Source organism: Xyrauchen texanus, chromosome 26, assembly GCF_025860055.1.
Source record: "Xyrauchen texanus isolate HMW12.3.18 chromosome 26, RBS_HiC_50CHRs, whole genome shotgun sequence".
NCBI lineage: Eukaryota > Metazoa > Chordata > Actinopteri > Cypriniformes > Catostomidae > Xyrauchen > Xyrauchen texanus.
The window spans coordinates 12,608,600-12,621,053 of record NC_068301.1 but is presented as its reverse complement, the minus strand read 5'-3'; the positions used below and the strand labels follow the sequence as shown (position 1 = coordinate 12,621,053).

Here is a 12,454-nt window from a genome sequence, read left to right as displayed (position 1 = left end):
AGTAAAGAGTATTATGGAGATCATAAACGACATAATGATAAATGAAATGAATGTATATATTTATATGAAATGTATTTATATGTTTGGTATTGAAAATGCATGAGTACATTTGTGCATGTTTACAATATGTATGTATCATGTTTTTAAAGAATAATGAATATGCCACTAGTACATGCCTTGCAAAGCATTAGTAACTCATTGTATTATTATTATTATTATTAATATTGTATTTATAGAATTGTGTCCAATGTTTGATGAAATTATAAATCATAACTCTCTTATAATATGTATTATGCAGAAATAAGTATGGCTTCCACTGTTTAGGTAAGACAATAATTTATTTAGTCATAGCAATAAAACTGCAAGCATGTGAACTCTGGTTGGTGGCACTGTTTCCCAGTGTCCTGCCTGAGTCTATTCCTCTAGAAGTCAACATAAAACATGCATAATATGAGAAAACAAAGAGTGTTTTTTGCTTTGGTTCCTTAAAAGGTCTTGATTTGATAAGTTAGATGTACAAATTAGTAACAAATGGCTCACAAAAAGCAGCAACAGAATAATATTAACCAAAAACAGCTCACTCGTGTTAGTTTAAGCAGTGTTATTCCACAGTTTTATTCCTCTGTCCATCTAAAATACATGAAATGCATATGATCAGTTAATTAAAAGTTCTGTTAATTTTAAAAAGATCTGATTCTGATTGGTTTCTGATGCATTGTTTCTGAAATAGACATACTGACAAGACTTCTCTAATCTGGAAGCATAGATACAATACTACTGCTTTCTTCTTTTGCTGCTCACTTGCCTTATTTGTTAAGAGACTGTATCCCTTTTTTTCTTTTTCTCCATTCTTTCATTCTGTTATTTATTCTGTGGTTCAATGATTTGCCCTAGTACTCACTTCAGGGCACGTTAACTTGAAATTAAAATTCTACAGTTAGTTCTGGTGCTAAAATTGTATTTGTCAAGTGGCGTTCCAAGAGTGCTGATGTTTATAAAAAAAAATTCACCCTGCTTTTCTGTGTTCATGGCTTTATAAAAAGCATTGGGGCTTTCAATTCAGCATTCATTTTGATTTTCTTTAGTGACCATTTCTGCAGATTGCATGTTTCCTCCACCATGTGGCGAAATATAGCCTCTTTCATGTTTTGAGTGAATCATTGACTCATTAAGTGATTCGTTAAACAACACTGAGTCGTTCATAACCAAATAAATGAAAATTAATGAGAATAATTCCTTTATTTAAAGGGGTCATGACATGCCTTTTTTAAATTATTAAAATATTTTAAAATGTTCATTAAGGTTCACTTATAATATTAGTCAAGTTTTTTTTTTGCACACATTTTCAACCCTTATTCTGACCCTCTGTCAGAAATGCTGTTTTGTTGCTGCTTCACCTTTAAGACTTGGAAGTAAACGCTCACTGTTAAGTCCGAAACATACTTCATACAATTATGTGAACGCATACGCGAGCGCTTGGCCAACGCATGGCCTACACGTGGTCCCATTGTACATATTTTACGTGCGCTCTTGCGTTTCTCTATCGGTTACAAACCTCAAACCACAAGTGGGCGAAAAACGTTCTTTTTAGGCACCACGATACCAAATCACGAAAGTTTAACTCTGTGGTCTGATATTTTATGAAGTCAAAAAGCCATCCCAACATGTCCGAAATTACTGGATATCCATAGCTAGTTGTGGCATCTCCGCTGCGGACCCCTTTCCATTTCTTCCTGGCTCTGAAAAATTGGCCCAGTAGTTGTTTCCATTTTCTCTTTAAAGTGTCGTTATCAGAGTGGATTTTCAATTGCTGTTTTATTCGAATGGAGAGAGTAGGAGGGGTCCTAAATATGTTTGTATAATCTAACTTGTTTGGCAAGACTCCTCAAATTTCTGCTCTTGCATGACAGTTGTTGACTGAAAACAGAAAATTCAATCTAGCACCCCTCGCGGCAATACAGAGAATGCAGCATGTACTTGCGTTGGGTTACGAATTGAGCACTGAAACATTTCACTATGCAACGATGCGTGGAATTGAGCTTGTGTAGCAATGTGCGTCTGAGTTTGCGTACTAGCATGAAATATGTTTGGGCCTTTATAATTATCTCTGCTTTTGACTGAACTGCTTTCTCCTTTTGCCTTCTCACTGCTCAACGCTGCTGGGTGAGCTATGGAATTTAAAGATAAAGTAGGTGTCGATGTGTTGTTGTGGAGGTGGTCGGATGCAAATGTCTACCACAGTGTGACATCACAAAGAAAATGAGTCGTTTTGGCAGCTTGGTTTCAAAAATTGCTCTTTTTGCAGTGAGGGGGAAGTTTTGAGTTCTGAAACTTACAGTATGTTTCTATAATAGTATGATCTCATGTCAAAAGATCAAGGTAAACTGTATTCCTCTTGCCATGACCCCTTTAAATGAATTGTGCTTAATGCTTTGGGCTGTTTTTGAAATATTTTTACAGCCAATGAAGAATTGCTTGAACTAACTTGAATCCAAAATTAAAGTTATCCAATATTATTTACTTGTTTGTTAACTGTTGTACAAAAAAAACTATAATACTCGCAGTCATGCTATTGCTCACTCTTGCTCGTGTGATATTGCTTTAATGTTAGGAGAAGAATATAATTTGCTACTAAAATTGTAATATAAAAGCACTTTGTTTATTAATAATGAAAAGAGAGATTAAAGGTTAATGTTTTTCATGCAGAGGTGAAAAGGCTATAGCTGTAACACTCATTCTTGATATGTGTGGATGGTGTGAGAGCATGTCTACATCTCTGTCAAAAAATTGTCATGCTCATTGTACATCAAACAAAAAGTTGGTCACGATTCTGTATACAGTTGGTTGGGTTGATGTAATTGAGTTTAATAAATCAACAACTATGGCTGCTGTTCTTAACTGATAATTGGGTTTAAGATGATTTGAAATGTCCTGATAAAGGTTAGCACCAAAAATGGTATTGTCACATTTCATCTTAAATGAGTCCTCATGGCAGGAGGTTGTGGGTTGACTGTGAAAACAAAAGAGGAAGAGTTCACTTTGTCACTTGTAACCAAAAGGAGAGGTGATTTCTGCATTGAAAGGGCATAGTTTCAGATGTGATTTTTAAATTAAACCATTGATCTGAAAAACTCACAAAAACACAGCAAATTAAACTCTACAAAATGCAATTATGTTTATTTGTTTAAGCTTAGATCTCATAAAGGGATAGTTCATCCATTGTTTATTCACCCTGATGCCATCCCAGATGTGTATGACTTTCTTATGCTGAACACAAATGAAGATTTTCAGAAGAATATCTGAGATATTTTAGTCATTTCAGTGCAAATGAAACAGAAATCTGAAGGTCCAAAAAGCATATAAAAGCAGCATAAAAGTAATCCAAAAGACTCCATTGGTTAAATCCATGTCTTCAGAGTGATATGATAGGTGTGGGTGAGAAAAATATCAATATTTCGAACATCAGATGTGAAAGTGAAACTAAACATGTGCCACATATGAATTTCACATGTGAAAGTGAAAGTGCAGATTTATAGTAAAAAAAGGACTTAAATATTGATCTGTTTCTCACCCATACCTATAATTTTTGATGATATAATTTTTCTTATATATTACTTTTATGCTGCTTTTATATGCTTTTTGGAGTATCAATTGTCTGATCACCATTCACTTATATTGAATGCACCTACAGAGCTGAGATATTCTTCTAAAAATCTTTTCTCCTGAAGAAAGATAGTCATACACATCTAGGTTGGCATGAGGGTGAGTGAATGATGAGAGAATTTTGGGTGAACTATCCTTTTAATAACCAGGTATAGAAACAAGCTATTTGCATTGTAACAAATACCTGTATATGTTTAGGCAATTTGATGATTTTACATTACTGTGAGTAAAGTACATCTGACCATCTGTCTCAGGCCTGTCTAAATGAACAGAGGCCACACTGTCAGCATGGTCATTGAACAGAGACTTCACCTTTCCACTCATACACTCTCACACACAAAGACGTTGTTGTACCTTTGTTCTCTTTGCTGGGGTAGATACGTGGGAAGGGCCTGAACTCTTCAGGAGGGGGGAAGTCCTCCATTGGATGGAAATTAAACTTCGATTCAAAGTCATCTAAAAAGTACACAGAAACACTTCTGTAAGTTGGAATGAAGAGAAACAACACCTTGAATTAGAGTATGAAGGAATGTAATCTTTATGGGTCTAAACTCCTGAAGAGAAATAGTTCGGCTCTCATAGCAGTCATAGCGTGCATGCATCAAATGCCTGTGTATGCAAGCACAGTAAAATGTATATACTTTGCCAGGCTTGCATTCAACTTGCATTCGAATTTACGCAGGTTCGTAATGACGACCTGGAGTCTCACCTAAACTGTGCAAGTGTCCATTCCGTACTGAGTTGGGTGGGGCTGACAGTGGGAGGGGAGGAGGAGGTGGGATCCTACTGGAGAGTTCAGTGGTAGAAGAACGAGCTGGTGGAGCGGGGGGTGGAGCCAGCCGTGGAGCACCTGTAAATTCAAAATGAATAATAGATAAAACACTTCAACTATCCATCACATGAATGTAAATGTTTTACTGTGACCATCAATTTTCACAGTCATTTCAATTCATAGATGCAATTATTCAAACAGTAAGGGAAGTCATTTAGTCATCTACCTGCACTCCGAGGCACTGCAGGGGGTCGTCTACTGGGGGCAGTACAAGGGTAGGAGGGTGGCAGTGGTGGTACACTGGGCCTGTATGTGGGTGAAGGCAAAGGAAGTACTTTTGGAGGTGGTAGAGGAGGTGCTGAGGAGGGCGCGAAAGAAGCAGGAAGAGGAGGAGGTGGGGGAGGAGGGCCTAAATGAGTGTCGTTCATTTCTAATAGGCCTGGAGAAGGGGATGGAGGGTAGAAGACTACAGATGACCTGTTAGGGTGTGAGGATGGAGGTACTGATGAAGGTGGTGGAAGTGGCGGAGGATAGAAGACCCCAGATGACCTGTCAGGCAGCAAGGATGAAGGTGCAGGTGGAGGAGGTGGAGGATAGAAGACCCCAGATGTCCTGTCAGGCAGCAAGGATGGAGGTACAGATGGAGGCGGTGGAGGAAAGAAGACACCGGATGACCTGTCAGAAAGTGAGTATGGAGGTACCGAGGGAGGCAGTGGAGGAGGTGGAGACGTGGGCATGGGAATGGATTGAGATTGGACAGGTAACCAAGTGGGTTTGGCCATTTGAGGAGGTGGGGGAGGAGGCGGACCAGAGGGGAGAGGAGGGGGTTTATTACTAGGAGGAGGAGGGGGTGGGGCAGAAGAAGGAGGTGTAGAGGAAATTTTCAAAGTAGGATGTACTGTTTGGTTGGGGGAGGGTGGAGCCATGTTTGAGGAAAAGGGCCGAGCTTTAGACATAGAGGAGGTTCTCTCCAAAGGTTTGTGGGATGGGGAAAGATCAGGTGCACTTCCTCTAAATCCGTCACCCTGTGATGGAGGATTCCAGAGTGGCTGCTTCAGGCTAGTAGTAGAATCTGAACGAGATACTGAAACAAAAGCAAACATATCTTGATTTAATATAAGCTTAGAGGGTTAGTTTACCCAAAATGGAAATTCTGTCATCATTTACCCACTTTCATGTTGTACCAAACTTTCTTTAGAACATAACAGGATGTTTGGCAGAATGTTAGCCTCAGTCACCATTTCATCAGTATGTTACATGCACTTCAAAAGTTCGATTTTACTCAGACTTAAACGCTGTTTCATCTTTTTAAAGTGTCACATATATGCTTCAGTCTGACTGAAATTGTACCAGCTGAAGTTGGACTAATACACCTAGACAATGCAATTGTAGCTCTGATTCGTCTCAGCGTGTTTACACGATAATCAAACTATAATTGGCGGAACTAGGGTTGCCACCAGTCCCGTATGTTTTAATACGGAAACCTCCCGTTTTTAAGGAAACAAAATTGTGTTCCGTATTAAATCCATATGGGACACAGTACTCAACGGACATTCAAGTACATAATAATTGTTTGCCACCATCGTGTTTCCTGTGTAAGTAATTAACGTCACATTCAAACACCAGTAAACGCACCTATTAATAATATGGATAGATATTAATTATATTGCATTGCATACAGTATGTCAGTGCTCGTTCTGGAAGAGAGAGATTGCAGCACTTTTAAAGCAAAACAATACAGGTTTAGTTAAAATGCTTAACATGAAAAAGTCTTAGCCAAAAGATGTAAACAATATACATGTTAACATGATTTTAGTATGCTAAAGACCTTTTCTGTGTCAAGTTATATCCAAATCCAAACTTTTTTGACGACATAACGCTGTAAACCCAAAAACACTAAAAGGACCGTAAAAACGACAACTTGATCAACTTTACAGCTCAATAAATCCACAAGTTTAACAGAAGATTTAATGTAATAAACTTGAAATTTCTGCCTTAAAACCTTCCAAAAATTGGCCCCATTCACTTCCATTGTATGTGTCTCACTGTAATTATTTATTGTGGTAATCAACATTATGCCACAAATTCTGTAAAGTGATCTTAACTTTATTGTATTGGATTAAAGGAATATTCCTTTAAGCATTTTTGAATGTCCCGTTAATCAAGTCAGTAAATCGCAATATAAAATATCTCGTATTTGGTTGGTAGAAAGTTGCCAACCCTACATGCAACATGTTTTTAATCTGGCATATCTGGCATCCTACCTTCAAATATTGGATTACGTATTGTGACATACTTGGGCCAACAGATAAAGATTGTAGCTTGATTATGCAAAAACCCGCTTTAGCTCAATTATAACTGTGCAAGTAAATGTACTGACTTCCTTCGTATGGACGAATGGTTCCATGAAAGTGAATGGTGACTGAAACAAACTTTCTGCCTAACATCTCCTTTTATGTTCCACGGACAAAAGAAAGTCATAAGGGTTTGGAACAATATGAGGGTGGGTAAATTAATTTAGATTTTTGGGTGAACTATCCCTTTAATCCATCCACCATTGAAAATGAGAGTGTACAAAAACTACCTGGGTTGTGCTGTGGACATTTCTCTCTTTGTCCAACTGCTTTGAGTACAGGAAATCCCCCGGCAAACAGTCCTCCCAGACTTGGACCCATTGTAGGTGCAGCAGACCCTGCTGTGTTTGCAGAATTCCCAACTGCCCCATATCTTCCACTGTCATCCACACAGCTTACTTTAGGCTCTGCAGACAAATGCAATCACCATCACACTTACTGTGATCTCGCCAAGTAGAAGATGTTCCTGGATCTACATTCCTATCAACCAATCAGATTTTAAGATTAGGGCTGGGGTTGGGGCTAGAGCAATATTCTTCCCAGCCTATCTTTTTTTTTCAGGGTAGTAGTTGCTGGTTGGGGTTGAGTGTTGGAATAGGACTTTGAACAAAGCAGAAATAAGAACCAACAGGACATCACATAAGTGCACTAATAGTGCACAAACATTCAGGAACTGTGAGCTAAAGTAAGCCTATGTCTTTTCAAAGCATGTCCTGAGCCCAGCAGAAAATAAATCTGTCCTTTGTAATAAAGAGGAAGACGAGGAGAATTCTGACCCCATACTCTCTACATGATCCTCACCCCACCACTTCCTTAAATCTGTCTTAGTTCTTTATCTGCAACAGTGCTTTCAGATGTGAGAACCCAGTGGCTATGGTCCTTGAGCTCAAATATACTGTAGCTCTGCCAGAGATAAGCAATTCAGACTTCCACTGACACAAGGTTTTCACAGCCATACAGTACATACTTGTTTGTAATTTCTCTCAAACTCTTTTATTTTCATCCTCATAAGAGAGTAATTTAGTACAAGCTCCCACAATGACACAACACTTTCTCTCCCTCATCCCAAATAAAATGAAACTGAAATGTGGGTACTGTAGCACTGCACTGGTTACACCAATAAACAACATTCCATTATTTACTTTCATAGAGGAGATACATTTTAGTTTTTTGGGGGGGTTTTTTGGACTGAAAATCTGATCAACTCCAATTTGGAAATTAACCTGAAATAGTTTCAATTTAGTATTTAGAGTACTCAGGCTTGAAAACAGAGAGATTGTTGACAAATGACCCTAAATTCTGTGACACTTTATCTAATTAGCTATCTCAGGGTTATTAAAACCACATTAAAGCTCTAGAGAGAGACAGTGTGAATAAATTAGCTTTTTTGAATGAATGTAATTTTGACTCACTCTCAAAAACAGGGATGCTTCGGTCATTGACCTGTGCAACCTTTTTCAGCTTGGAACCCTTCTGAATGTCGGCCAGAAGCGCATTACGACCTCCTCCCTCAGAACGCTGGACTTTAGGAGGGTCTGTCCGTGACTGTAAAAGAGAGATGTGTCTGTCACCAAAATGTTTTAGGTGTGCCACACACATACTCAATTGTGCATCACTTTGTTTTTTCTCTGGAAACACCAAAAGGAAACTCAGTAAACAATCTGTGTGGCATCAAATAGTCAGATACTGAAACAGATAGATACTGAGTTCTAGCATTAGTGAGTGAGGAGCATAACCAGAGTGTAACCAACAAATGTGGGTGTGACCCTTATGAGCTACAAAATTCATATAGTGTCAATGTTTAACGTTGATTTGTAGATATTGTACAAATAGTTTTAGTAAAAACCCAAACCAAAGACCAACATTTCTGACTCTTTACTCCTTTCTTTCAGCCAGTTCTGACTTATGGCATGTTTCACAGCTAGTTAATGCTGCTCTGAGCCAGTTCAAAATTCTCTGTAATGACACAATGCCAAGTGAAAGACTAAATTGCTTTGACCCACTACAGCCCCTTGTATTAAAGGCTGTTCTGAATGCTTTGCTTCTGTGTAAATGTAATGCTGCATCAGAGCACCCTTAAAGGTGCACTCAGTAACTTTTGTCTTTGTGTCATCTTGGACTTACACTGACACCTAGCTGCTTGGATGCAGCATCATATACAATCAGTAGTTTTCAGTTTCAGATGGCTTTGTAGAGATTTAGCATTCACAGTCAGCCATGATTACTTTAATCAATGAGTCTAAGTGTCAAATAACAGGACGGTTACTGAGATTAAACGAGTAGTGCTCGGCTGGTCATGTGATTCTAACATGGCAGCCCCCATGTGCGGACCCTCTCCATGTAGAATAAAACAGCTTTTATAAGGTTACTGATGTGACTGGAGTCTTCATTTTAATGTGAGTAGTCGTGATTTCCTAGTGGTGTTTATTTGAATTGTCTAAGAGTTTAATAGACTATTAAAATGAAACTTGTCCAAAAGATATGCATTGAACAAGAAAGCCAACCCTGAACATGTGACACCGAGTGCTGTACATCTGTGTGTGTAATTTGATATCTACTTAATAATGCAAATCTGGCCAGGCAGTTGCCAGCATGATAAAAAACAAAGAGAGTGGTGTACAGAGAAAGAAAGTGACTGGCGGAGGAAAAAACTGTGCTAATCTGCATGCAACTGCCCATTCAGTACATTGAATGCTTAGAGTCTTATGAACTATGTTATATTAATAAATGTGTGAGTATCTCACTTGTGCTGAAGCCAAAGCAGGTGCAGGTGCAGGTGGGGGTGGTGGTGCTGGTGCTGGGGGAGGTGGTGGCGGTGGCGGAGGAGGTGGAGGGACAGGCATAATTCAGGAACCTGAGAAAACAGTCACACATAATGTAACCCCAGTCCAGTTTGCATGATTTAGCTGCTCTTCAGGCACACTTGGTTTACATCTAAATATACCCACACCAGGTCAAGTGTAGTATATCTTAGCTGCTGTTTAAACTGGCTTTGTCTTTATCTCACTCGCTCTCTCTCTCTCTCTCTCTCTCTCTCTCTCTCTCTCTGTGTATGGTTTTGTGTGTTAACACCATTGCTGTCTTTCAGTTGGAGCTCCAGCTAAACATGTTAAAGAACACCAAGAACTTTTCATCAGTTCAGCTGTGGTTTCTACATGACAAAGCGATCTCTCTTCTCTCCTCCCCTTTCTCTCCATGAGTCTACATGTTCCACTTGGCAGGAAGCGTGTCCATCACAAGATGCTCCAAACAGGAACCCTCCCTTCTCTTTTAGGAAAACAAATCTCTTGCTTCTACAATGGCCAGTAAAAGATTACAGCGATCATCTTGTTTTTAATCTGCTCTTAACACCGATCTAGGGCTGTCTTCCTGTTAAAATACAAAAAATCTTTTCCTTTAAAAATTTATCTCAGATCAGAGTAAAGGGCCAACCTTTATCAAGAGCTGAAAGGCTCTGGAGTTAACAATGAAGTCTGTTGTTTTGAGAAGTAGTGCTTCCCAAACTCTGGCAAGCCCAGCAGCCACTTAGTTTTTCTGTGTGAGGAAGAGAAACATACTCAACACAGCTGAGCAATGTAGAAGGAATTTAGTAAATATGGTTATTTTCTGGAATGTTTATTTGTTCCAAAATAGAGAGGCATTCTTTAATTGTGGTGTACTCAACAGATGTTTTATCGAAGAATTATGGGTGCGAAAGAAAGCATGGACAAAGAAAGCATTATGAAAACTGGTAATCTGAAATGAATTTTCAAACAAAAATTTGGTTTATGCCTTCATTGAAAGTTCCATGAAAATTATGCAACTCAGCCTTTCACTGAAAACAATAATGTTGTGGTAAATATAATAGTCAAGATTAAATACTTTCATTGATAAAGTTAGTTTAAGAGTGAACTTAAAATTATTAAGTAAATTCTACATTAGTACTCAATTCAAACATGTAAAACATAATACTCTAGCTCTTAAGTAAATATTATTTATGATTGTTTGTTATCTTTACAATGTGTCACAATGTATCAGTCCTAAAGGAATTAAAACATGTCATATTTGTACGCTTATTTGAATAAATTTCATGGGTAAATAAAATTAGTAAATTTTTACTTAAATTTTCAAAGCTGGTATTCCCAGCATTAATGAGTTTGCATGATTTCACTGTTTGATGATTTTGTTGTTACGTTTGTTAACTTCTTGTTTTGTGAAGTCTGAAGTTCTTTCCAACTCAAAATGACCAATTCATGATTTAAAAAAAATTTATAATCTGTTGATTGTTACCATCATCGTATTTTGTGCACCAAGTGTTGAGGTCTGCATGCGCAACTCAGTATAATGATTCTATTGCCTGTAATGCAAGGTGATGTTGTCTAATTAGATTACATTCCCTGTGGAAATCTTACATGTGAAATGTTGTATATTACTACATACATTAAAAAAGCAATGCAATCTAGTAAACTTTTAAAAGCATGGTTTAGTTCAGTGCTACATTACTTGAATAAAATGTACAAACAAATGGTGAGTAAAATTGACTTGAAACAGACCATTGCAAAGTAAACTTTACTTGAAAAATTCCAATTACAACCACGAGAATTGTGTAAAATAAGAAATATACTAGCAGTTTTTGTGTGGAAATTGTTTCCTAGGATTTTATAGTAAACCTCAGTCCAGTTTTTTTTTTTTTTTTTTTCACTTTCATGATATGATTTTATTAAATCTTGTGAACAGAACTTGCTTATTCCCTAGAGTCCCATTAACAGCTTTCCCATGGAGATGCTAACACACGGTTGTGCTGGTCCACCCATGAGGAAACTGTTTTATCCACCTGTAGTGAGACTTCGTGCTGCATAATGCTAATCATAACACTTGATGATTTAGATTCGAAATAATTGTGTACAAATTAAACCTTTATATTTAAATATAACGAGTTTATTTAAGGGCCATGTACATCATTTTAAACATATAAAATTGCGATTCATACCACTGTGTCATTCGAAAAGGCGTTAAATATGTACATGGTTCTCAGCGCTGTGCCGGGTGAGTTCAGCTGAGAGAGCAATAAATTAGTCATTCCATAATGAACATAACGGTACTACTTTAGTGGTCATATGCAAAAACTAGTTTACTTTAGTGTAGTGTTCCAATTTAAAAGAGACTACTTTACCCAACGGTTTGAAAGTTGAATTCCGTGCGGGTTTTTTCCTTCCTTCAGTGACCAGGGGAAGTTGTCAAAAGGCCAGTCAGGGCGCGAGGCTGTGTCCGCATAGCGCGCGACTATGACCCACGAGATACTGTTACTGGCCGCGAGCTCGGGTTATAATTAGGCTGAAGCCGAGGACGCAGCAAAGTTTGTAGGATTTCACGATTAAGTTAAATTCAAATGACCATTCGTAGCCTACGAAATACAAAAAAAACCAGAATTTAATGGCAAGCTAAATTATTTGTCTTCTCCTCTTGGTAAACGTAACCCACTCTGAATAAAACCGTTAGTGACACTTTCCAGTGGCTGCCCCCCCTTTCTGAGCTTGGAATTTGTTAGTGAACTGCAGCCTACTGGACAACAAAGTCCGCCTGTTGCGTCTAGTGTTGCGCGTGCAAATGACAACACAGCAGGCGGAGCGCAGTGGGAGGTTATCTTGACCGTGATCCTGGCTGTCAAATTTCAAATCTTGCATGA

General features: G+C 38.2%; 1 protein-coding gene across 1 annotated transcript; it reads right to left on the bottom strand.

Annotated features, from left to right (window-relative positions):
- Positions 1 to 89: 89 nt before the first annotated feature.
- Positions 90 to 12,337, bottom strand: LOC127620370 (WAS/WASL-interacting protein family member 3-like). Its single transcript, XM_052093587.1, has 9 exons — positions 11,942 to 12,337; positions 10,222 to 10,323; positions 9,534 to 9,643; positions 8,202 to 8,334; positions 7,020 to 7,196; positions 4,662 to 5,519; positions 4,373 to 4,513; positions 4,018 to 4,119; positions 90 to 3,010 (listed from the first exon to the last, which is right to left on the bottom strand). Exons 3-9 carry the CDS (start codon positions 9,630 to 9,632, stop codon positions 2,970 to 2,972), a joined length of 1,551 nt encoding a protein of 516 aa, XP_051949547.1. The 5' UTR covers positions 9,633 to 9,643; positions 10,222 to 10,323; positions 11,942 to 12,337; the 3' UTR covers positions 90 to 2,969.
- Between the last annotated feature and the right edge of the window lie 117 nt (positions 12,338 to 12,454).

Bases quoted from the DNA above. Each gene is read 5' to 3' on its own strand.
- LOC127620370 (XM_052093587.1), bottom strand. From the start codon at position 9,632: ATGCCTGTCCCTCCACCTCCTCCGCCACCGCCACCACCTCCCCCAGCA. The intron at 8,335-9,533 runs GTGAGATACTCA...TCTCTTTTACAG, and splicing joins CTGCTTTGGCTTCAGCACAA to TCACGGACAGACCCTCCTAA. The intron at 3,011-4,017 runs GTACAACAACGT...TTGTTTTCACAG, and splicing joins CCCCAGCAAAGAGAACAAAG to TCAACCCACAACCTCCTGCC.